The following is a 20,852-nucleotide window of genomic DNA, read 5'->3' on the forward strand; positions in this document are numbered from 1 at the left end:
GTGCCTGGAGTGTCACATCTATTCCTGGGAACAAATGCCACAAAGCCTGAATGCAATCGATCAAACAAACAGTGTTTATGGTAGCAAGAGAGAGCTGTTGAGCCCTGCCTGGCAGCTAATTAATGAGCTCATTAGAAGATGGGTGTGTGGGGAGAGAGGGGCAGGGCTGCCTGCAGGACTCTGAGCTCCCTGAACATCCTGGGCCAAGCTTGGACTACATGGCCCTCGCAGGAGGCAGGCCCTGAGGCCTGGATGGGGAGGGGTGCGCTCTCCTGCACCCTTGGATTCCATCATTTAGGTCTGACCCTTCCTGAGAGTAGTGGAGCCCTTGACAGCCTCCTGAGGTCAGCCTGTGCCGCACACACTGTGGTGGTAAGGCAGGGGCAGGCATGAGCCCAGGCCTGGGAGTGGGCATCCAAAGCTGTATCGATGCCCTGGCCTTGCTCTTGGGCTACTGGCAGTGTCTCCCTCTCTCAGGAAGGGGGAGGCTTTGGGGGGCCTCTGCACCTCTTGGAATAAGCCATCTGCACAGAGCCTTGGGCCACCATCTTCCTTTGGCCCTTTGGAGTTCCATGAGGGTGATTTCTTGGAGAGCTCAGGCCCCCAAGTAGACCTCTACCAGCCCCCCAACAGAATGCATGCGGTAGAACACGCCCAGAGGCAGGCCGAAGTTGACAATGGTGAACCATGTCCGGTAGCCATAGAATTCCTTCTCCAGGCCATTTTCGAACTCCGGGTGGATGCCAAACGCAGGCATCATCCACAGCTGCGGGGTGGGAGAGAAGGGGGTGAGTAGAGAGGGTGCTACCTGCTGCCCCAAGGCACTCAGCTCAGGGCAGACAGGCCCCAGAACCTGTGGTCCTCCAGCGTCACTCCAGCCTCATCATCTTGGGCTTTCAGGGCAAGCTCCTCTCGGCCCACGTCTTCTGTGCCCCACATTGCAGAAGCCTCAGCCGCCTCCCTGGTGTGCTTGGGACAGCCTGAGCTCCGGATGGAGCAGGAGCCCCCCAGGCTGCCTCCACCCATGGTGTGTGGCGAGAATTCCCAGCCAGCAAGCTGCTCTGCCCAGCTGTGCTCCCTGGGGCCCAGAGATCAGGCCTCCCCCTCGTGCTAGTTACAGCCCCACCCTGTCCCCTTCTGCCTTCCTGTCCAACTTCTGTCCATCCTGTAGGCCCAGATCAAACCTTCCAGATTCCTGCCTTGGCCATGTGGGCTCACACTTTTCTGAGCTCCTAGTGCACTTTGGACCAATTTATTACTTCCCTGCCTGGACCTTGGGTCTCACTTGTATTTTCAGTGTATTAGGGGTTTGGAGTCAAACAACTCTGAGTTGTCACAACACTGCCATTCACAGACTGTGGAATATTGGGCCAAACAACTCCTAAGCCTCAGTTTCCTCTTCTGTCCAGTGGGGACAGTAACAGTGCCTGTTGTTATAGCCACTGGGAGCTAAGCGATCGCCATTTTTCACTAGGATTGTTTAGAAAACTACGCACCTTCTGATCTCTTCTTCTGATCAAATTCAGTGGAAAAATTCAGTGGTGATTCTCTAACAGGTGCCTTGGCAGCTAGACAGTGGCTGTGGAGGGTGGAAATCTTATTTGTTTGGGAGGAGCACTCAGCTATGTGCTTGGCACTTTTATTCATGCCAGGCCGCTTGGGGGGGGGCACTTCCTGCTCTCAAGCAGCACCGAGCTAGGTGGAAAGAGGCATGTGAACTTGATCCTCTCCTCCCTGAGTGAGGTCCACTTAGGTGTGCCCCTCCCCGGCTGGCCCAGCCCCCACCACTCACTGTGATGTTGCAGAGGATGAGGAAGAGTGAGATTTCCTTGAGCACACGCCGCTTCCAGTTGAGGTGGCTGTAGGAGTGGATGTAGGCCAGTGAGGCCCTTCGCAGGTCCTGGCCCAGCTCCAGCAGGGAGCCCCTGCGGGAGTGCTCGGCCTCTGGCTTCCCCGCCAGGCCCTGGGGAGCCACCTCCCACAGCGGGCGGCGGTGCAGGCCCTCGATGATGAAGAGGTTCTGGGTGATGTGCTGGAGGATGAGCAGCAGGGAGTAGGCCAGGATGAGCTGGTTGAGCAGCTCGTTGGGGTGAGTGGCCACGATGGCCACGATAGAAAAGTAGGCGATGCCCATCTGGCCGAGCGCGGCGCCCATCAGCAGCACCACGTCCAGGCTTCGGGTCGGGTTCTTGAGTGTGTCCAGCTCACGCTCCTCCAGCCCGTGGATAGCCATGCCCGCCAGACACGCCAGGCTCATGACTGGCAGCACGGCCACGTAGAAGGCGTAATAGAGGGTAAAGTACTGGCGGGCAATGTTGGGGCCGCTCGCCTCGATCTGGAAGAGCACGAAGATGCACACGCCCGCCACCAGTGCCAGCAGGCCCAGTAGCGGCCCAAAGATGGCGCCGTGCAGGCGGAAGGGTGGGGAGTTGGGGTGGGTGCCCACGTGGGCTACCAGGTGGCGGCCCACATTCTTCCACATGACGAAGAGCACAGCGCAACAGATGAGGCAGTACTCAGTGCTGAAGGGGTAGAGCATCAGGTAGCCCTTCTGGAAGACCTCGCACGCTGTGGCGTTGAGGCACAGACAGGTGTTGGTCCCATTGCCTGGGAGTGGGCAGAGCAGGAGGCCACTTTCAGTGGCCTTGTTCTGAGAAAACCCAGCAGCACCAACCACTCCTACCCCCACCCAAACTTTCGAGAGGTGGGAGGGATCAAGCCAGGTGCTCATTTTACAGATGTGGAAACATCTGTGGCCCGGACATAGAAATTGGAAATCACAGAATGATCATTCTTTTTTTTTTTTTTTATCATTTTTTTACGTAGGGATTCAAGACTTCAGGTACCAAGGTTACATAAAGCAGTTAAAACGTTATGTCCCTGGTGCCGAATGTCATGACCACAAATCACTTGCTGGGCAGGGGACACCTGTCATGTACAGTGGAGGATCTGGCTGCCACAGCTGAGGACACCGGGGTAGTGAGGCCCAGCTGACTTTAAAAGTACATGGCATCACCAGGGAAATGCAGACACCAAAATGTCTAATCTGAATTTAATTGACCCTTTGCTCCTTTCTTTCAATTTGTTGGAAGAACAGGGGGCAGAGGAACAAGTTAAATGCTACCACTAAGAAGCAACTAGACAAATCTCAATGTCAGTAGGGAAAAAGAGACCTAATAGTTTTAAGTAAACATGTTGCATGCTTGAACCAACCATCTGCAGAAGACATTTCCTGGACTCACTGGAGAAAGTGGAATATAGAAAATTGGAGTGATGTTAAGGAATTTTGTTAGCAGTTAAAAGATCATATGGTAATGTAGGGAATTATACTTTTTTTTTTTGAGATGGGTTCTTGCTATGTAGTTCAGGCTGGCCTCTCATTATGTAGCCCAAGCTGGCCTTGAACCTGTGGCAATCGTCCTGCTTCAGAAGGTGCTGGGAATATAGGCACATGCCAGCATGCCTGGCAACATTCATTTTTTAAGAGATGCATACTGGGGCCTGGGATGTAGCTCAGCAGTACAGTACCTGCCTGGCAAGCTTGAGGCCCTGAGTTCAATTCCCAGTACCAAAAAAAAAAAAATGCATACTGAAATGTTTTGAGATTAAATGCCATGATTTCCAAAACTTACTTAGCAAAAAATTAAAATAAATGTGGCAAAATGTTAATCTTTATTACATCCAGATGATGGCTATTTTCTGTTCTTCAACTCATCTGTACATTTGAGCTTTTTTGATTAAAAAAAAAAACCATGATGTCACTTGCCCAAAATTCCCTTTAAATAGTTTATTTAAAAAAAATTTTTTGGGGGCTGGAGATTTAGCTCAGTGGTTTCACCGCCTGCTGCACAAGCGCAAGGACCCTTTAAATAGTTTTTTGAAAAAAACAGAGCATAAGGAGTGGCCACAGCACATACACATGGCACAATTTGTGGAAAGGTGTATAAATGCATGTGTGTTGGGAGGGCTTGGCTGCACCAGGTCTTGATGCTACCTGTGGGTGGGGTGGGGAGTAGACCCACAGGTGTGGCTGAATCCCACAGATTGCAAGGTTCCCATCTGGGCTTATGGGATGGAGCTTGTGAGGGAAGACCATACAGGCTGAGAATTGGTCGGATAGGACAATCTAGAGAGTTTTTTCTGCCTACAAATCTTCTGCCCTGCCTGATATGCCCAGGCCTGCCTACATTTGTATTAGAGAAACATTCCTTTCAGCCATGAAGCGTGTTGCGTTCCTTACAAGTAAAATGCAAATACCATAGGTGGGGCACATACCTGAAGGACTTCTCAGTGACCAGCTCAACCAGGATTAGTGGTTAGCTTGGTGACAGCCACAGGGCTGCTGGGATCAGGGCTACAGGATGCCAACCTCTCTTGGAGTTTGAAACATACCCTGGATAAACTGCAGTTTTTGGTTTGCTATCTGTCTGCTCCCAACTCTATAGCTCCCCAAACCTCACCAGCTTGTGGGAGTGTAGTGGTCTAGTGTGCGTGTGTGTGGGGGTGTGTGTGTGTGTTTGTGTGTGTGTGTTTTTCGGGGGAGGTCTGGTCCCCTCTGTACCTGAGAACTTCTCCATGATGGCGCTGAGCTCAGCCTCGATCTCATGGTGCATGGAATCATTGGTCACAGCCAGAACCCACAGCAGCAGGTTTGTGGCCAGGGTCAGCATCAAGCCACACCTAGAGGGAGGATCATGCTCTGCTCACTCGGCCTGGCTGACTCTCTGGGTGCCAGGTCCTCACCACTGACTGCTGGTGGGGTGAACACTTGGTCCCAAAGGAAAATCCCATTAGGGCTTCAGGAGAGGCTGCCCTAGAGGCCACCTGAGATGAATCCCAGACTAATCCAAAGCCCCAAGACTCCCCTTCCCAGGAAGCTGTGGAGGCACTGAGAACCCTGGGAGGTTTTGGTGGGAGAGAAGACTTACCTAGTGAGGTTGGTCTGGATTTGAACACAGTCCTTACAATGTTTCCAGAGCACCCAGGTCTGAAAGAAACAGGGCCTTGAATCCAGGGGCTGGTGAGAGTGGTGGGACCATGGTGGGTGTTGCTTGTGTATTTACCATGGAAGGGACAGTGAGGGAGCCCAGGTTGGAATCCCAGCTCTTCCATTTCTTTGCTGTGTGACATTAGGCCAGTGGCCAAATATCTCTAAATTTTAGTGGTCTCAGCTCTGCAGAGGGGGCCAAAGTACCCACTGCTTGGGGAAAATGCTTACTTGGTAGGGGAAATAAAGGTCATACAAATATAGCACCTGACATGGGCTGGTGCATAGCAGAAACTTGAGAGAGAGCTGGACATTATTGTGATGAAGAGATTTGTGTACCCGGGTTGTATATCAGGTACATGTTTAGTGCATGTTTAGATACATGATCAGGTAGGCCTATTTATAGATGTATACATCTGGGAGTCACGGTGTGTGGTGTGTGTTGATGCAAGCACACATAGGTGTGTGTGGATGCAGGCACACAGGAGACAGCAACCGTTCAAGGGCCACAGCACGTGTGTCTACACACCAGGGCACAGAGGTGTTGCCTTATGGCTGCTTCTGGCACAGGTAGGGATGTGCATGCAGGGGCCTGGGTGGTAGAGTGTGTCCCTGGTGGCCCGAACATGGCAGAGGTCTGTTACCTGGAAGCCCATGAAGATGATCTCAATGGCTGGGAAGACGAGCTCCAGCTGTGACTTGCAGTGGCTGTGGCTCACGTCATAGCCGATGCGGAAGACGTTGAGGCAGATGGTGCAGCTGCCGAAGAGCACCAGAGAGCCTGGCTGGGCCAGGCAGGGATTGGCACCCCTCTTTGGAGCCAGTGGTCCCCCCTGGTTCTCTCCCTCCATTGGGCACCCTGGTACTCACCCCGCACCCAGACGGGTCCTGCATGAGGGTCGCGATGGAGCACTGCGTGAGGCTGCCGTGTGGTGCCCACCATGTAGTACAGGAGCCACAGAAGGGACAGTGTCTTCAGTGCAGCCAGCAAGATCCACACATCACCCAGAGTGATGGACACATTGTTGAAGATCATGCTGCCGATGAAGGCTCCACCCAGGAACACCACATTGAGGGCCAGGAGCCCTGAGAAGAGCTGCCCAGCCTTCTGGGCCTGCTGGTCTCGCCTCAGCAACAGGGAGCAATGGCGTCCCAGCCAGGACCGCTGCCGTGGTGGGCCTGGGTACCCTGTCTCCTTGGCCCCCAAGTCCATTTGGTCTTCCTTGGCTGGGGTTGCTTCAGTTTCCTGTGTTTCGAGAGAGGCCATGGGTGGAGCCTCAGCAGGCCCTAGAGAGAGAAAAAGGCTCTAAGGTGGCTGCCAGGTTGAACCAGGTTTGATTCTACCTTTGTCCCTAACAGCTGTATAACCTAGGTAAGCTATCCAATGTGTCTAGTTGGGATGTTGGAAATAATAGCAGCTACACAACCTACCTCACAGGCCCCAAGGAAGTGGCATTATCAAAGACAGTTCTGCACACAGATGTAAGGAATTGATTCAACAACTGGAGGACCACTTGCCCTATCCCACTCTCAGTTGGGCCACTCGGCTTGGTAATGACTCAGGCCCTAATTCCAAGGTGGGACAATGATGTCATGTCAGTCAAGGGAGTCAGGGGCATTTTCTAGTGCCTGGAAACTGGGGCTTTTCATGAACAAAAGGCAGCTTGTTATCCTGCTGACTTTTGGGAGGAATTTCACTCCTGAAATTGGGGAAGTCAGGTTGCATCTTCTCCAACTCTAACTGGATGGGTTATGGTTGCCTACAGTGTGGTGTTGAGCAGGATTCTGAGATTGAGTCTGGGCCTGGTGAGGAAGAATTCTGTGATCTCTATTATAGCTACATAAGGTGTCTGTAAAATTACTTTTTTTTGGTACCGGGGATCAAAATCGGGTCCTTGAGCTTGTGCAGCAGGCAGCGAAACCCCTGAGCTAAATCCCCAGCCCTACAAAATTACTTTTTAAAAAATAAAATTACTTTTGAAGGGTCTAGAAGATACCTGCTGGATTTACAGCGGGATTTTCTTCAGGGGAAGGGATGATGGAGACTAGGCTGGAAGCGGTAGATTCCCTTTAAGTTTAATGTTCCAGTATTTTTTAAAGTAGCATAATTTATGTAACTAAAATTAATTTTAAAGCACATTAAAAGTTAAGGGAGAAAGTTCTGGGATTGACTTGCAAAGTATATGAGACAGGTAGGGATCATTGCTGATACTACGCCTTCCACCTTAACAGAGGTAACTTCCATTTGGCCCTACCCACCCCCAGATGTCCCATGAATGGCCAGCACACTGTGGAGACACTATCCTTGACCCCCTTCTTTCCCTGCATATTTCCTGCCACCTCTTCACCCCCACTCCCCAAGCTTTCACTCAGGCCAATCACTCTACCACTACTTGCTTAGGCCAGATCTGGGGCCACCCAGCACCCGCAGCTCCGAGTACAGCACTGTCCTGTCTGGGCTCCTTTGGCTGCTTTTCCTTCCCAGCAGAATTGAGCTGCAAGACTGTGCCACTGCTTCTGTGTGCTCTTCTGCAGGAGAGGCTCCCTTGAGTGTCCCTGCCACCCTAGGGCTCAGGGCTCCATGCGCTCACTGCCCATTCTCCAGACAGAGGACCAAATACCCACCTCACCTCTCCCTTTGTCCTTTGCATCTCCTCAGGCCCAAGCCTGTCCATTCCAGCTCCCAAACTGCTCTTAGATTTTTTTTTTGGTACTGGGGATTGAACTCAGGTCCTTGGGCTTGCGCAGCAGGTGGTGAAACCACTGAGCTAAATCCCTGGCCCTGCTCTTAGATTTTTTTTTTCCAACCCCAGCCATAACACTAGTCAGGGCTCCCTCTGCTCTCTCCTGGACTGAAATCCCTCCCCATGATGTCTGTTTCCTCCTGAGAGCTCTGCAAAGACAACCAGCTATCCTTAGTATAAATAAGTCCAAACACCTGCTGTGTGGCCTGTGTGGTCTTTCAGGATGAAACAAGATGGACATGTATGCAAGGACCTGGTCCATACAGCACTTAGGGCAGGATGGCTGCTGCTACCTCCTGGACTGGCCTTGATTTACCTCCCCAATGTAGTATCCAGGCTCCACTCCCCTCCCCAGCTGTGCCATCCTGATGCAGCTCCCAGAGTGCCCTCTGCTTTTGCTCACCTACATTTCTGCCCACACCCCCATTTTTGACTTGAATGTCCACCCTTCTTGTCCCTTGGTGACTCTAGCGTGTCCTTCAGGACTCAGCAGAGATGATTTAGCAGGCTTAGTGACTCCCTAACTGCCCTGCCCAGCCTGGGTGAGGGTCCCCTATTGGCCCTCACTTACCCTCCCCCACTTCTGGTGTATCACCCAGCAGGCTCTATCTTAATTAGCTGTGCTTTGTTCTGTCCCTCCCTGAAGACCCTGAGCTTTGAACTTTACTCAATTACCAGAAGCCCACTGTCACACTGGGCTCTTAAATGTCTTCTCTGGATTCCCCCTCTCCCACATATACATCCTGAGCAATATGTGCACCTTCTGCTCTTCTCCTGTAGCAAAAGGAATACTAAACCTTGGCCCTCTTTTTGAGATTTTACAAATGATTTTCACCCCTTTCCCACTTTACCTTGCCATCCTGGGGCAAATTCCACTTCCTCCTGTTTCGGGCCCCTGGCCACACTCTGGGCTCCTGCCCCCCACATCCATCCAGACCCAAGAGAGGGCTCCACATTTCCCCTGTGGTCTCCTGGCTCCTGCCAGCCTTACTCTCCCTTCTCCCTCAGCCGTCATTTCCCTCCGATGACCTTGCCATCCCATTCACCCCTGAATCACTCTGCCGAAGCACGAAGTGATTACTTTGCTGGGGCCACTCCTCCCTGCTGAGAGCGGGTGTGTGCTGTCAGGCTTACTGTGGGTGCGGCTGGCTCCTCTTAAAGTCTGGAGTTCCCACAGGCAGAGATCCGGTCCTGATTAACTCGAACCCCGGAAATCTAGCACTGGCAGGACGATTCTGTTCCTATATTTCCTATATTTGCTCATTGACTACGGCGGTCCCTGAGGAACTTTCAGCACCAGAGCGGTGGACAGAGCCCCTCGCTATTAACCCCTTCCATCCGGGGGAGGCCGAGGAGTTTTCCAGGAAATCGTTATCTTTTTCTTCGCTCAGATTGAGAAAGGCCAGGCTCAGAGGGACACCTCTTTGCTCCTTTTCTGCCAGTCCAGCGGCTCCACGTCGCCTTCCCCAGAACCTGTCCCTGCCCCACCCGCCAAGCAGGCTACCCTAATGGTGGAGAGCCCTGCTTCTGGCATTTACTGTAATACAGTACTTTCGTGACAAGCTACTGAGACTCAGTGCCTCACTCAGTGCTGTAAACAAATATACAACTATGGAATGGTACTACCTAGTGCTAGGAGATGCTTGGTCATTTCTTGAACAAATACATGAGTTAATCCATGATACCTGCCTTATAGGGTGTTGTCAGATTTATATGATTTAACACGTACAAGTGTATAGAGCAGCCCGTGTTGCCTATTCGTGTTCATAGGAGGTCCTGGAGAGGAGGGAAGGGTAGGGGTTATTGGTGAATTCCAGGGACGATTTTTGTCAGATTGCAGGGCTAGAGGGGACACTGGAGCAAGGTTCCAGGTCCTCTCATTGCTCTCTGACAGTTTTCTTGACTTTTCCACCTCCGAGGTGCAACCATAATCGGTAAAGGGAGCTACCAAAGGAGTGACTTAGGTTCACCGCGGGCTGGGGTCGGAGTGGGTACTCCGGGGGGTCTCGGGAGAGGGCTGGGGGAGAATGCGCCTGACACACAAGGAGGCCGCCTCCCCTGGCACGCCCTGCCGCTCTTCGCTCTTCTGGTCGCCAGCCCCAGGGAGGGCCGGGACACAAACTGGTTTATGGATCGAGGTCGGAGGCGGGCGATGAAAGCCGAGGTGCCGTCGGGGCTCAGGGCGCGTCTGGGAGCGCAGAACCAGCCGGTGCGGAGGCTGCTGAGCGAAGGCAGAGCAGGTTCAGGATCCGAGCCACCTGAGGGGCTGCAGGACCAGGCCAGGCATCCAGGCAGCCCCAGCCCCATTACCCCTTTAACCAGGTTTCTCGCTTCTTCCGCGCTCGGCGCCCCCTTTCAGCTGTGTGGATCTGGCCGGGACGGGGTGGGTCCTGCTGACCTCTGTGCGCCCCCAGTCCGTGGAATGGAGGTGAGCAGAGCCCGAGGGGGTGGGAGCAGAGAAGGGGCGAGGCACCGGAGTAAAGGAGTTGACCCCTTGCCGGTCTTCTGCTCTCTACCTTTAGTCCCTGCATCCCCCTAGCTCCTGATTCCCTGCTTTAGAAGCAGTGTTTGTGTGTGTGTGTGTGTGTGTGTGTGTGTGTGTGTGTGTGTGTGTGTGTGTGAGGGTAGGTTCGTGGGAATGTTCTCCCTGCGGTCCGAGACCGCTCCAGGTCCAAGCGGCGGCGCAGGGAGCCTTACCTGAGGCCTGGGAGGGCACTGCGGCGGGCTGACCACCAGCTGAGCGCTGCGCAGTCCGTCAGTCCAGGTGAGGCTCCAGCGCCCCCGACCGATGCCCCCGAAGCCCTCCCCCCACGGGACTGCGCAGCCGCCGCGCGGGCTCCACGACCCATCGATTTTTCTGTTGACTTTGGGAATCTCATTAATCCCTCGTTAATTACCCCGCCGGGACTCGGGCCCAGAGCCAGCAGCCAATGGCGGGGAGGCTGGACAGGCGGGCGGGGCCGGAAGCGGTGCTGGGGCGCAGGGTGACTGGGAGGGGCGCAGGGTCGCTGGCAGGTGGACTGGCTCTGCGCTGGCAGCCTGCCCTCAGGGGGAGTGGATTGGAAGTGCAATATCCTGAGGCCCGGGGTTCAGGCCGCACTTTCCTCTGGCAACCGAGCTGGGAGTGGGCCCCCTTCCCCCTTCCAGGTCTGGGGTCGTCCTTCCTGTATCTTATCACCAGAACTGAAGAGATGGGGTTAAGGCCTCATCCTGACAAGGAGGAAGGCAGTCAGCTCCCTCCGCCCCGCCTCAGCTTTCCCTGTGGCCTCTGATCCCGCAGACCTCATGCTGCTGACAGAGTCTAGACAGTTTTCCTCTGATGTCCCCTGGGCTTAATGTCCCACTATACCCGAACTGCCCCCCAAAATGCCCCCTGCTCCCACCCCAGTCCACACCCCGCTCCTTGCCTAGCCCCTCCTCCTGCCGACCACCCTGGCTGGCTTCGAGGAGGCTTCTGCCCCATCTCTGGGCCCTTTATCTCTGTCTCCCTGCCTCCAAGTCCATTACTCTGCCTTTGGCACCGAAGAAGCCCTAAGGTGCAGCTCTTCATGGACCCCACCCCCCCCCCAGAGATGGGTGGGGAGAGAGAGGCTCAGGGGTAAGGATCTGAGTTCCCCAAACTGTTTTTAATAGAGTCGTCCTATATTTGTGTCTATGTTATGGGTTTCTGAAATTCCTGAAATATTTTTTGATGGTAAAAAGTTCTGCTGGTTATGGTTAATGGGCATGAAGGTGTAATTGGACAGGAGGAGGAACGACTCCCAGTGTCCTGTAGCACAGTAGGGTAAGTATGATTGACAGCAATTCACCAGATATTTCCAAATTGTGAAGAGAAATTTTGAATGCTCCCAACACAAAGAAATGATCTGTGCGGTGAGATGATAGAAATGCCAATTACCCTAATCTGATTGTGACACATTGTATACATGGCTGAAATGCCACATTGTACTCCATAATTATGTACAAATTACGATGTGTCAACTTTTAAATATATTAATAAAAAGTTCTGCTACTCTTTAAGAAATTTGAAGACTATTATTCTTAGTCGAAAGGCTCAGGCTCTCTGGCTGTGTAACCTTGGGCAAGTCATTTTACCTCTCCGGGCCTCAGATTCCTTCTTTGTAAATTGTGAGCATTGGACTATCAGTCTTTCCTAACTTTTGTTATGTCATGAGACACATAAAAAAATGAGTACCTGAGTGTGATACCTGGAGGAAGGCGGCAGCTTGGGCACTTCATCCACACTTCATCCACACATCCACTCCCAGTCACCACCCATTTACCTACTGTACAGACAGTGTGCAATGCAGACCCAGCTCACTCATGGAAAAGCATGAAGCCTGAAAAATCTTTGGGCTTTTCCAGTTCTGATTGCCAAGTCCTTCTCCGTGACTACCTCAGATGGAGCACTGAGACAAGAAGAGAGGACAAGTGAATCAAGGTTTTATTGATTCCTAGTTCCAGACAGTGCACTGGCCAGGCCATGTGACTAGGGTTCAGGACAGAGCCAGAGCCCATACTACCAGACCCTACCAGGTCCTAGGAAAGCTTTGGAGAAAGATTTCCCTTCCCAAGTCACCCCAGGTCCTAGTGTTATGCTAGAGTGGATGGGGATATCCTGATTGTGATTTAAAAACTCATCCTGGAAAAATAAACTTTTGAGAAAATTCCACTCTGGGGCCAGTGGGCAATGTTGGTAATATGGCACTATGTCTGCCAGGCAGGGGTTCAATCCCAGAGAGTCACTGAGCTGGCACATGAGCCAAGATGACCCTCGCCCCCATGTCTTTGTCCAAGGCCTCAGGACAGCACATAGACCTCCAGCAGGCTGGAGACAGCATGCATGCGGTAGAAAATGCCGAAAGGCAGGCAGATGTTGACGATGGCTGCCCAGAGGGAGTAGCCATAGAAGTCCACTTCCACGGTGTTGCTGAAGTGGGGCCGGGCCCCAAAGGCAGGCATGATCCACAGCTGTGTAGGGAGAGGGGAGCATCAGGAACCTGCCCAGAACAAACCTGCAACTCTTTGTGTGCTTTTCTGGTCTGGTACACGAGGGGACCCCAGCCTGCTAGTTCAGTGGACACTGGTCATTGAGTGTCAGTTTGTGGTGACTGCCAGCATCTTGCACAGATACTGGTACTCTCTGAGGAGCTCAGGAAGAGTGCCCAACTAAACCAGCCCACTTCTAGCCTCAGGCTCTATCTGTGGTCACTGCTCCCTTCTTTTTTGTGTGTGGGGGGCACCTGTGGGATGGAAGTTTCAACAGATAATGTAAGAAATTGGTTCAAACAGCTGGATCCGCAGCTGGTAAGAATCAGTGAGGCTCAAGGAAGAGGGTTCAGGGCCCAGCCAGAAGGCCACACCCCCCAGCCTCCTTGAGCTCTGCTTTCCCACTTCACTCCCACCCCCTGGCCCCCTCTCAGCTTTAGGAGGTGAAGCTAGAATCCCACCTCATCTTTGCCTGGGAGCTCAAGTAGCTCCATTTGGGCGAGGAGTATGAAGAAAAGGACAAAGGCTTCTGGGCCACCACCAACCCTGCCCTAACTAACTGCATCCTCGGCACATCATAGCCACCCCTCCCCAGCCTGTTCTGTCCAGTGAAATGAAGGAAGGAAGGATGATGCTGTCAGATTGATTCATGCTCACCTATCTGGAATAAAAGCAGCCTCCTGAAAGGTGGCTCCCAGACTATCAGCAGGATCTGGGCGGTGGGGGGGTGGAGCAGGACAGCCCACCTCCCCCTTACCAAAGCAGGTCCCAGACATAATGAATAGTGAAGTTCTGAGCTTTAGCATTTCCACTTGTCGGGTGAGATTAGTCTCTACATTTTTTTTAAAAGGTGAAACTGACTATTGGAAAGCTCCTGCATGGGATCATGTCTTATGTATGGGGGCTATGACCTGTCATATGGGCAACATTCATAGTGACACTTCACTAAGAATGTGTCTCAGGGTTGTTGGTGTATTTCACATAGTTAGAATTTCATGGGATAGAATTCACTCTGTGCATGGTGTTGTATATTGGGTTGTACCCATGCACATATTTTTTTTGTGATGCTGGGGATCCAACTCAGGGCTTCACATATGCTAGTAAGTGCTCTATGACTGAGCTACACCCCAGGCCACAGGACACCCCCTATTAAGGATGTATCTGAATTAGGGATATTCTGGAGGGTGCAGCATAAAGAACTGTCTTTATATTGAGTCAATTTTCATTGGAAATTTGTTTGTTTTCTAATTGGGATTCCCAGTGGTCCCTTGGTATACACAGGGGATTTGTTCCAGATGGATACCAAAATCCAAGGATGTTCAAACATTTTATATAAATGGCATAATATTTCCATACTAACCTATGTAATTCTCCTGCATACTTTAAAATTTTTAATTACCTTTAATTATTGTACTCCTAATATATAACTCAATGTAAATGTTATACGAATAGCAGTTACACTATATTTTGTTTTATTTTTTTTGGTACCTGGGATTGTACTCAGGTCCTTGTGCTTGCGCAGCAGGTGGCAAAACCACTGAGCTAAATCCCCGGCCCAGTTACACTATATTTTAAAGGACATACTATGCGCAAGTGCAAGGACCCGAGTTTGATCCCCTGTATCAAAAAAAAAAGGACATAATAATATTTTCCTTCGGAGGTTTGGGTAAATTCTGGGCTGTGCAACCAGCAGATACAGAGGGTACCCACGTGGTATGTGTTTCTATATTAGAGATTTCTGTACCAGAGATCATTTCTATGCTGGAGCATTTCTATATCGGTTGTAGCCCTGCTAGGAATGTTTCCAAGTTGGGGTGTACTTTCAGTATGAGGGGTTCTGCCCTAGGTATTTCCACCAGGGAGTGGTACATTTGTACTAGGTGAAGTCTGTTGCTCTTAGTGTGGACTTTGCTAAATCACCGAGGAGGGGGCAGCTGTCATCCACACCCCACTTCCAGCCAGCCTGCCAGTGCACTCCCTTAGCAAAGCGCTCACACCCACACTGGTCTCCGTTACTTCCTGATGCTGCTCCAAATATTTTGAGAAGCAGCCAGGTCACAAGTTCCCAGGAGCAGTCACACCTCCCACATCAGCTCTCAGCTCCCTCTCGCCTCCACCCTGCCCCCCACGTCAGCTTTCCCTGGGACCCCTCCAGCTCTGGCTGCTGCCTACAGGCTGGAAGTTGGGATTTTACTCTCTCTGTGTTCCCTAGATGCTGTTTGCCCAAGGGTTTCAGCTGGGCCCCTCTGAACCCACTCCTTCCCTAGAGAGCTGGAAGTCCCTCGAGAGCGCTAGGGCAAGGCAGAGAAGGCTGACTGGACAGACCCGCAGTAGCATCCTTCATCAGCCTCGTCTTGGCCTGCTCACCCCTTCCCAGTTACTCACGATGACATTGCAGAGCAGAAGAAACAGAGAAATGTCTCTTAGGCACCGGCGTCTCCAGTGGCCCCTGGGGGTCAGGATGATGGCCACTGCTTCCTGAGGGTCTGCAGAGCTGGGCTTGACCAGCCTGGGGGTGGACGGGCAGGCTGGCAAGGCATGGAGGGCATCCAGGTTGGCAAAGGTAAGGCCCTGGCAGGGTTCCTTGGGGGGAGATTCCCGAGGAGGCTCCTCCCCAGGTGGTCCCCGGTGGAGGCTCTCGATGATGAACACATTCTGGAAGGTGTGCTGGGCAATCATGAGCAGCGCATGGGCCAGGTTGAGCGCCCCCAGCAGGTCCCTGGGCGTGCCCACCACCACGGCCACGATGGAGTAGTAGGAGATGGCATACTGGCCCAGGGCAGCGCCCATCAGCAGGGCCACATCCAGGGTACGCGTGGGGTTCTTATGGTGGTCCATGGCCCGGCGGTCAAACCGGTAGATGACTGAGCCACTCAGGCTGACCAAGGTCATGAGCCCCAGACAGACAATGTTGAAACTGTAGTAGATGACCAGGGCCTGCTGGGTGCGGGCCCCCTCCCCACTCACTTGGACTTCATAGATGATGAAGACCACCAGGCCCACCATAAATAGTATCAGGCCCAGGATTGGGCCTGCAAAATAGGTCTCCCGGAAAAGGCTGGGTGGGGATGGCGTGTGGCTGTGGCCAAGGGCGGCGGCCAGCAGCCTGCCCACGTTCTTCCACATGACATAGAGCATGGTGGAGGCGAAGAGGCTGTACTCGATGTTGAAAGGATACAGGTAGAAGTAACCCTGCTGGAAGATCTGACAGATGGCCGTGTTGCAGGAGCAGGCATCTCCTCCACTAGAGCTGCTTGCACGCTCAACTGCAGAGAGAGGGACACAGGACTAGGCTGCTCTTTTGTGCCAGCCTGTGACCTTTGTAAGGGTGGATCTCTGTCTGCTAGTCACCCAAAGGCCTTCACAGGACTTGGCACATTCATTCCTTCTACAAATATTTATTCAGCACCTACTATGTGCCAGAGACTATGAGAAACATCAATACTCAATGAAAACAAAATCACAGAACTTTCCACTTCACCCCCTTTTACTCCTTCACTTCTTTCCCATTCATAATGACCTCTGGCTCCCTGAGATAGACAAGGTGGCCCTCTTGGGATCCCCTAAAATTCAGGCTTCTCCAAAGCTTTTCCTGGCACCTGACTGTTCAGAAAACCAGCTGCTGTGCCCAGGTCTCCACTGCGATCTCCTTTTGATTTGTACTACACTGAAAGGAATTTTTTTTAAGCAGTGAGGATTGAACCTAGGGCCTTCACACTGAGCTAAATCCTCAGCCCTTTTGAATTTTTTTTTTTTGTACCAGAGATCGAACTTGGGACCTTGGGCTTGTGATGCAGGCAGCAGCACCACCGAGCTAAATCCCTGGCCCTGCCCTTTTGAATTTTTAAAAATCTTGAGACAAGGTCTTATTAAATTGCTAAGTTGCCCAGGCTGGGGTCAAACTTGCATTCCTCCTGACTCAGCCTCTCAGTGCTAGAATTGCAGGTGTGCACCACCATACCTGGCTACCAAAAGGAATCTTGACTGAAATTCAGAGTGGCAAAGATCTCTTTTGACTCCAGATCTATCCCAAATGGATTTGCAGATGAAGAAGCTGAGGATCAATGAGGTAAAATAACTTGGAATGGGAGAGCTAAAGCAAATGGCTTGTCTTCCAACCCCAAAGCAGGGCCTTTGACAGTGGGCCTCTCCTACTACAGACCCTTGTGGAGAACCCACTGTGTCAGGTTGACTTCCTGCCTAGGTTGCTTTTAACCCCCTTAGGATCCTTTAGACATACAAGGTGGCCAGTCCTGCTGGGCTGGGCTGTCCTTAGCAGCTGGGGCCACACTTTCTGTGCCTGGATTACCGCCCCTCATGCAGACGTGAGCTGGTTTCTTAGTCTCCAATCTGGTTCTGCCTAGTGGGGGGCCTGAGGGAAGTCAAGAAAACTGGGACCTGGAGCCTATGGACCCTGTTCTTCCTAGTGTGGCTCACCGGTCAAAAGCAAAGATGGATTTGAGGACTAGTCCTCCCATTTCAGGCCCTGGGGCTTTGAGTAAGCTACTTAAGCCCTCTATGCCTTTGTTTCTGCATTTCTAAATGGGAATACTAATGTATCCATTTCCAAGGGAAGTTGTGAAGGTTAAATAAGACACTAAGCATTAGGGACACACAGGGCTTGGTCAATTGTCTCTATTCTCATTGTGATGAGATGGTTATTTCTCACCTCCTCCTTCCCAGGTCTCTCCTCTGATCCCAGACTTCCACTTTGGAGCCACTCTGCCTCTCTTTCCCCTTCCCCCTCCCCTTTTGTTCGGGAGCCTGGGTCCCTTCCTGGTGGGATGGAAACCTGGACTTCTCAATGATGAGAAGATGCCCCCAGTATCCCCTCTCCTGTCCCCTTCATCCATACTTCTGAGGCAGAGTCTGGAGTGTGAGGAGGGCCCTGGCCTCCACCCTTGACTCCATACCCTTGTGACAGCCCAGTTGCCTGACTACAAATCCACAAAGCACCCGGCCCAAGGCCTGGCAGCCACAGGGTCAGGGTTAAGGGGGAACTCACGGTCAGGGGTGAGGCGGGTGTGGCTGGCATTGCTGTAGGAATGGGCCTGGTGCACGGATTCATCCACCACGGCTGCCATCCAGATGGCCAGGTTGGTGGTGAGCGTGAACATGAGTCCACATCTGTTTGGGGATTGAAGGAGGAAAAGAGGCCCATGAGTCTTTGGCTCATCTTGGGTCCCTAGAGAGGTGGGGGATTGGGGAGCTCTCCTGAGAATGGTGTTGAGAAGGAAGAAGGCATCCAGGCCCTTGTGGACAGGAGAGTTGAGTATGGAAGGCCAGGATGCCACTTGAGAGAGGACCAGGGATTTCCGGAGGCTCAGCCCCCTCGCACACACCCAGGGAAGGAGGAGGGCACAGTGCCGTGGAGTCAGGCTGACAAATTGGGGACCTTGGCTGAAACCCCACCCGGGAGGCAGAGGGAGGAGCCACGCTCAGGCTAGACAGCCCTGGGGGTGGGGGTGGGGGACACACTGGGCACAGTCACTGAGCTGCAGTTCTCACCGGGTCAGATCCAGGTGGACGTGAATGCAGTCTTTGGCAGAAACCCAGAGAAAGTAAGTCTGTGTTGAGAGAGGGAGGGAGGATCACTTTTCTGCCAGCAGGCTAAGCTCCAGAGAGCTGTGTCCATGCCCAGGGTTATGGTCTCTCTACGCCAGTGGACCTTCTTCTAGTGACTGGGTTCCTTTTAGCTTTACAAAAGGAGACTAGGAACACTTTCTGTTTCCACTTTATGGTACAGTTTGTACAAAAATAGTGGTTCTTAGTTCTTTAAAGGTTTGGAAAATGTCAGCTGTAAAACTCCGGTTTGGGTGAGTTTTTTGGGGGGAGGGTAATGGAGGGACAAGTAGGCCTTTGGCTACCTTGTCATTTATTCCCGGGAGCAGGGCCGGCCTCACACTAGGTCTTCACAAGGCAGAAGAGGTCTCTGGTGACTTCTCACTGCCCTTGACCACATCCCCCTTGCGTCCTCTCCTGTGTTCCCCTCAAGGCCTTGTCCTCTTCTGGCTACCAGTGCATAACTGCTAGGAGACTTAATGTGGAGGTTTGTGTTTTCATTTTTCCTGACTATTCTTCAAACTCACGAAATGCACAAAACTAAAACTGTGGGAATGCCAAGTTTACATGCGTGTCAAACTGTGGACACCCAGGCATCAGGGGAGGGCACAGTCCTTGTGGTCATTCTGTCGTGCTACAGGGCCATTGTCTCTCAGGGTTCCGTGTAAGACCAGTCATGTCTCAGCTCAATCAGATCACCTTTCAAAATGGTGTTTTTGCAACAGATTACAAAAGAAATTGAACTTGTTTAGAAAATCTCAGTGACAGAATCCCCCCCACCAACCCTAAACCAAATATGGAGCCATGCTGATGCCAAACTCGACATGTCTTCAGCATGCCCTGGGCTGAGACATCAGTCTGCCCTCCAAGGGCCCCTGAGGAGGGCAGACCAAGTTCTAGCAGGCAGGACCAACTATCTCAACTCACACTTCCTAGGTGTTGACTATTAGGACTACTTAGGATGGAATAAAATTGTAGTGCCCCTAAGTAGGAGCTCACATTTAGATATTACTTCATTATCCAGCATTTCATCGTGCTTCCTCATGTATGAACTCCTATGATCCCTACTGCAGTCCTTTCCTGCTTAATTAATTGCTCAGGGAAGGAGAGCACAGGTCTCCTGACCCCTTGCTAAGCACTGGCTCCTTTCTGCCATTCTCAGGGAAATCCTCTTACCCACCTGGACAATGACGAACACAGCCTGGATGAGGGGGTGCAGGATCTTGATGGCCGACTGGCACTCAAAGAAACTGGAGTAGTAGCCGGTCTTGAAGACATCCATGACGAGAGTGCAGATTCCAAATAACACCAGCCCTCCTGGGATGGGATCAGAGAGGGTCAGGGAAGCAAGAGAGAAGGCCTGCAGAGTGGCATACAAGTTCTGAGCACGAGTGGCTAGATAGGAAGGTGTCAGAGCGGCTGGATGATTGGGTGGATGGATAAATGGGGAGGGTGGGAGGATGGATGAATAGGCAAATGGGCAAACATTAAGAATGAAAGATGAGTAGGTGGATAGAAGGATGAGTGTATGAATGAGTAGGTGGACGGAGGGATGAATGGGAGGGTGGAAAGATGGATGGGTGGGAGAGTGGATGAATGGATGGATGAATAGGGAAATGAGCAAAGGGAAGGTCTGAAAGATGGATTGGTGAATGGACGAGGGCTTGGCTGCCCTGTTGTGCCTCCCTCTTAGGGGCTCCCTAGATGAGAGAAGGGCCCTAGACAAGGCTGTTCTCAGTTGCTACTGTCTTCCGTGCCCCTCTCTCCATCTCCATCAAAGGCTCTCCCTTCACGGCCTCTCCAATCCTTAGACGCGGCAAAGGAGCACCCACCTCCAATCCCATCCTTCTATTCCCCCCTCCTCCGGGACTTCTTTCCCTCACTCTTCTCCTTCTTCCACAGGAGCGTCACACGCAGCTCTGCCCGGGGAACTCCTCGCTCCCTCCGCAGGTCCTCCAAGAGCCCCAGCCTGCAGCTCCCCTCTGCGCCCACCTCCCCCAGGCACCTCGGAGCCAAATGGGTCCGGCGTGCGCGTCCCGGTAGGGCACCGCTTCGGGGCAGCGCGCCGTTCGGAGGAGGTAGAAGAGGATCCAGAGCGCGGCCAGCAGCATCATCGTGGTGAGCAGAGCGAACACGTCGGTGTCATACACGGCCACCTTGTTGAAGGCGCCCCCGCTGATGAGCGTGCAAGCGAGCAAGAGCACGTTGACGGCCAGCAGCACCGACAGCAGGCGGCCGCCCTTCTTCCACACCTCGCGGGGGCTGCCCGCGGCGCCTGCGCGCTCTCCTTGGGGCCCAGGGCCAACGCCTCCGACATGGTGGGGGCGACTCGAGGAGGCTGGCGGGGGTCACTGCGGGAGAGGAGCGGAACGGACCGAGCTCAACTTTCCTGTCCCCATCTTATCTCTAGATTTGGGGATCAGGGAGTTCTAACCCCGTGCTGGAGGGAGCGCTGGGGAAGGAAAACCAGAGCCCGCACCTGTGAGCCTCAACGCCCAAGGAGAGAAGTGGCGGCATCCGTCGGACCCAGTTCCGAAACCCCACCGTCCACCTGCGCGGGGCACGCACCT

General features: G+C 52.7%; 2 protein-coding genes across 3 annotated transcripts; both read right to left on the bottom strand.

Moving 5' to 3' along the window:
- Positions 1-52: 52 nt before the first annotated feature.
- On the bottom strand, positions 53-10,663 carry Otop3 (otopetrin 3). Of its 2 annotated transcripts, none has more exons than XM_004860619.3 (7): positions 10,429-10,663; positions 5,858-6,274; positions 5,632-5,768; positions 4,929-4,987; positions 4,562-4,680; positions 1,793-2,607; positions 53-766 (listed from the first exon to the last, which is right to left on the bottom strand). In XM_004860619.3, the coding sequence occupies exons 2-7, from the start codon at positions 6,252-6,254 to the stop codon at positions 596-598; spliced, it is 1,698 nt and encodes a 565-aa protein (XP_004860676.2). In that variant the 5' UTR covers positions 6,255-6,274; positions 10,429-10,663; the 3' UTR covers positions 53-595. The 2 variants fall into 2 exon arrangements, with proteins under 2 accessions (XP_004860676.2, XP_021096783.2); XM_021241124.2 differs by lacking the exon at positions 10,429-10,663 and adding an exon at positions 8,583-8,774.
- Positions 10,664-12,349: 1,686 nt separating this feature from the next.
- On the bottom strand, positions 12,350-20,630 carry Otop2 (otopetrin 2). Its single transcript, XM_004860618.3, is given in 7 exon segments — positions 12,350-12,702; positions 15,106-15,986; positions 17,726-17,847; positions 18,229-18,287; positions 19,463-19,599; positions 20,288-20,545; positions 20,548-20,630. Coding segments are annotated over 7 exon segments (1,680 nt in total). The 5' UTR covers positions 20,600-20,630; the 3' UTR covers positions 12,350-12,531.
- Positions 20,631-20,852: the final 222 nt, after the last annotated feature.

The sequence above is a fragment of the Heterocephalus glaber genome, unplaced genomic scaffold, assembly GCF_053883595.1.
Source record: "Heterocephalus glaber isolate CG9 unplaced genomic scaffold, H.glaber_assembly_v1.0 deba00000937, whole genome shotgun sequence".
In the NCBI taxonomy this organism is placed as follows: Eukaryota; Metazoa; Chordata; class Mammalia; order Rodentia; family Bathyergidae; genus Heterocephalus; species Heterocephalus glaber.

Excerpts from the sequence above, each read along its gene's own strand:
- Otop3 (XM_021241124.2), bottom strand. The coding sequence starts at position 8,658 with ATGTGGGGGGCAGGAGCCCAGAGTGTGGCCAGGGGCCCGAAACAGGAG. Across the intron at positions 6,275-8,582 it reads ATTTGCCCCAGGATGGCAAG|GGCCTGCTGAGGCTCCACCC; the intron begins GTAAAGTGGGAA and ends TTCTCTCTCTAG. Across the intron at positions 4,988-5,631 it reads TCATCTTCATGGGCTTCCAG|ACCTGGGTGCTCTGGAAACA; the intron begins GTAACAGACCTC and ends TGTTTCTTTCAG.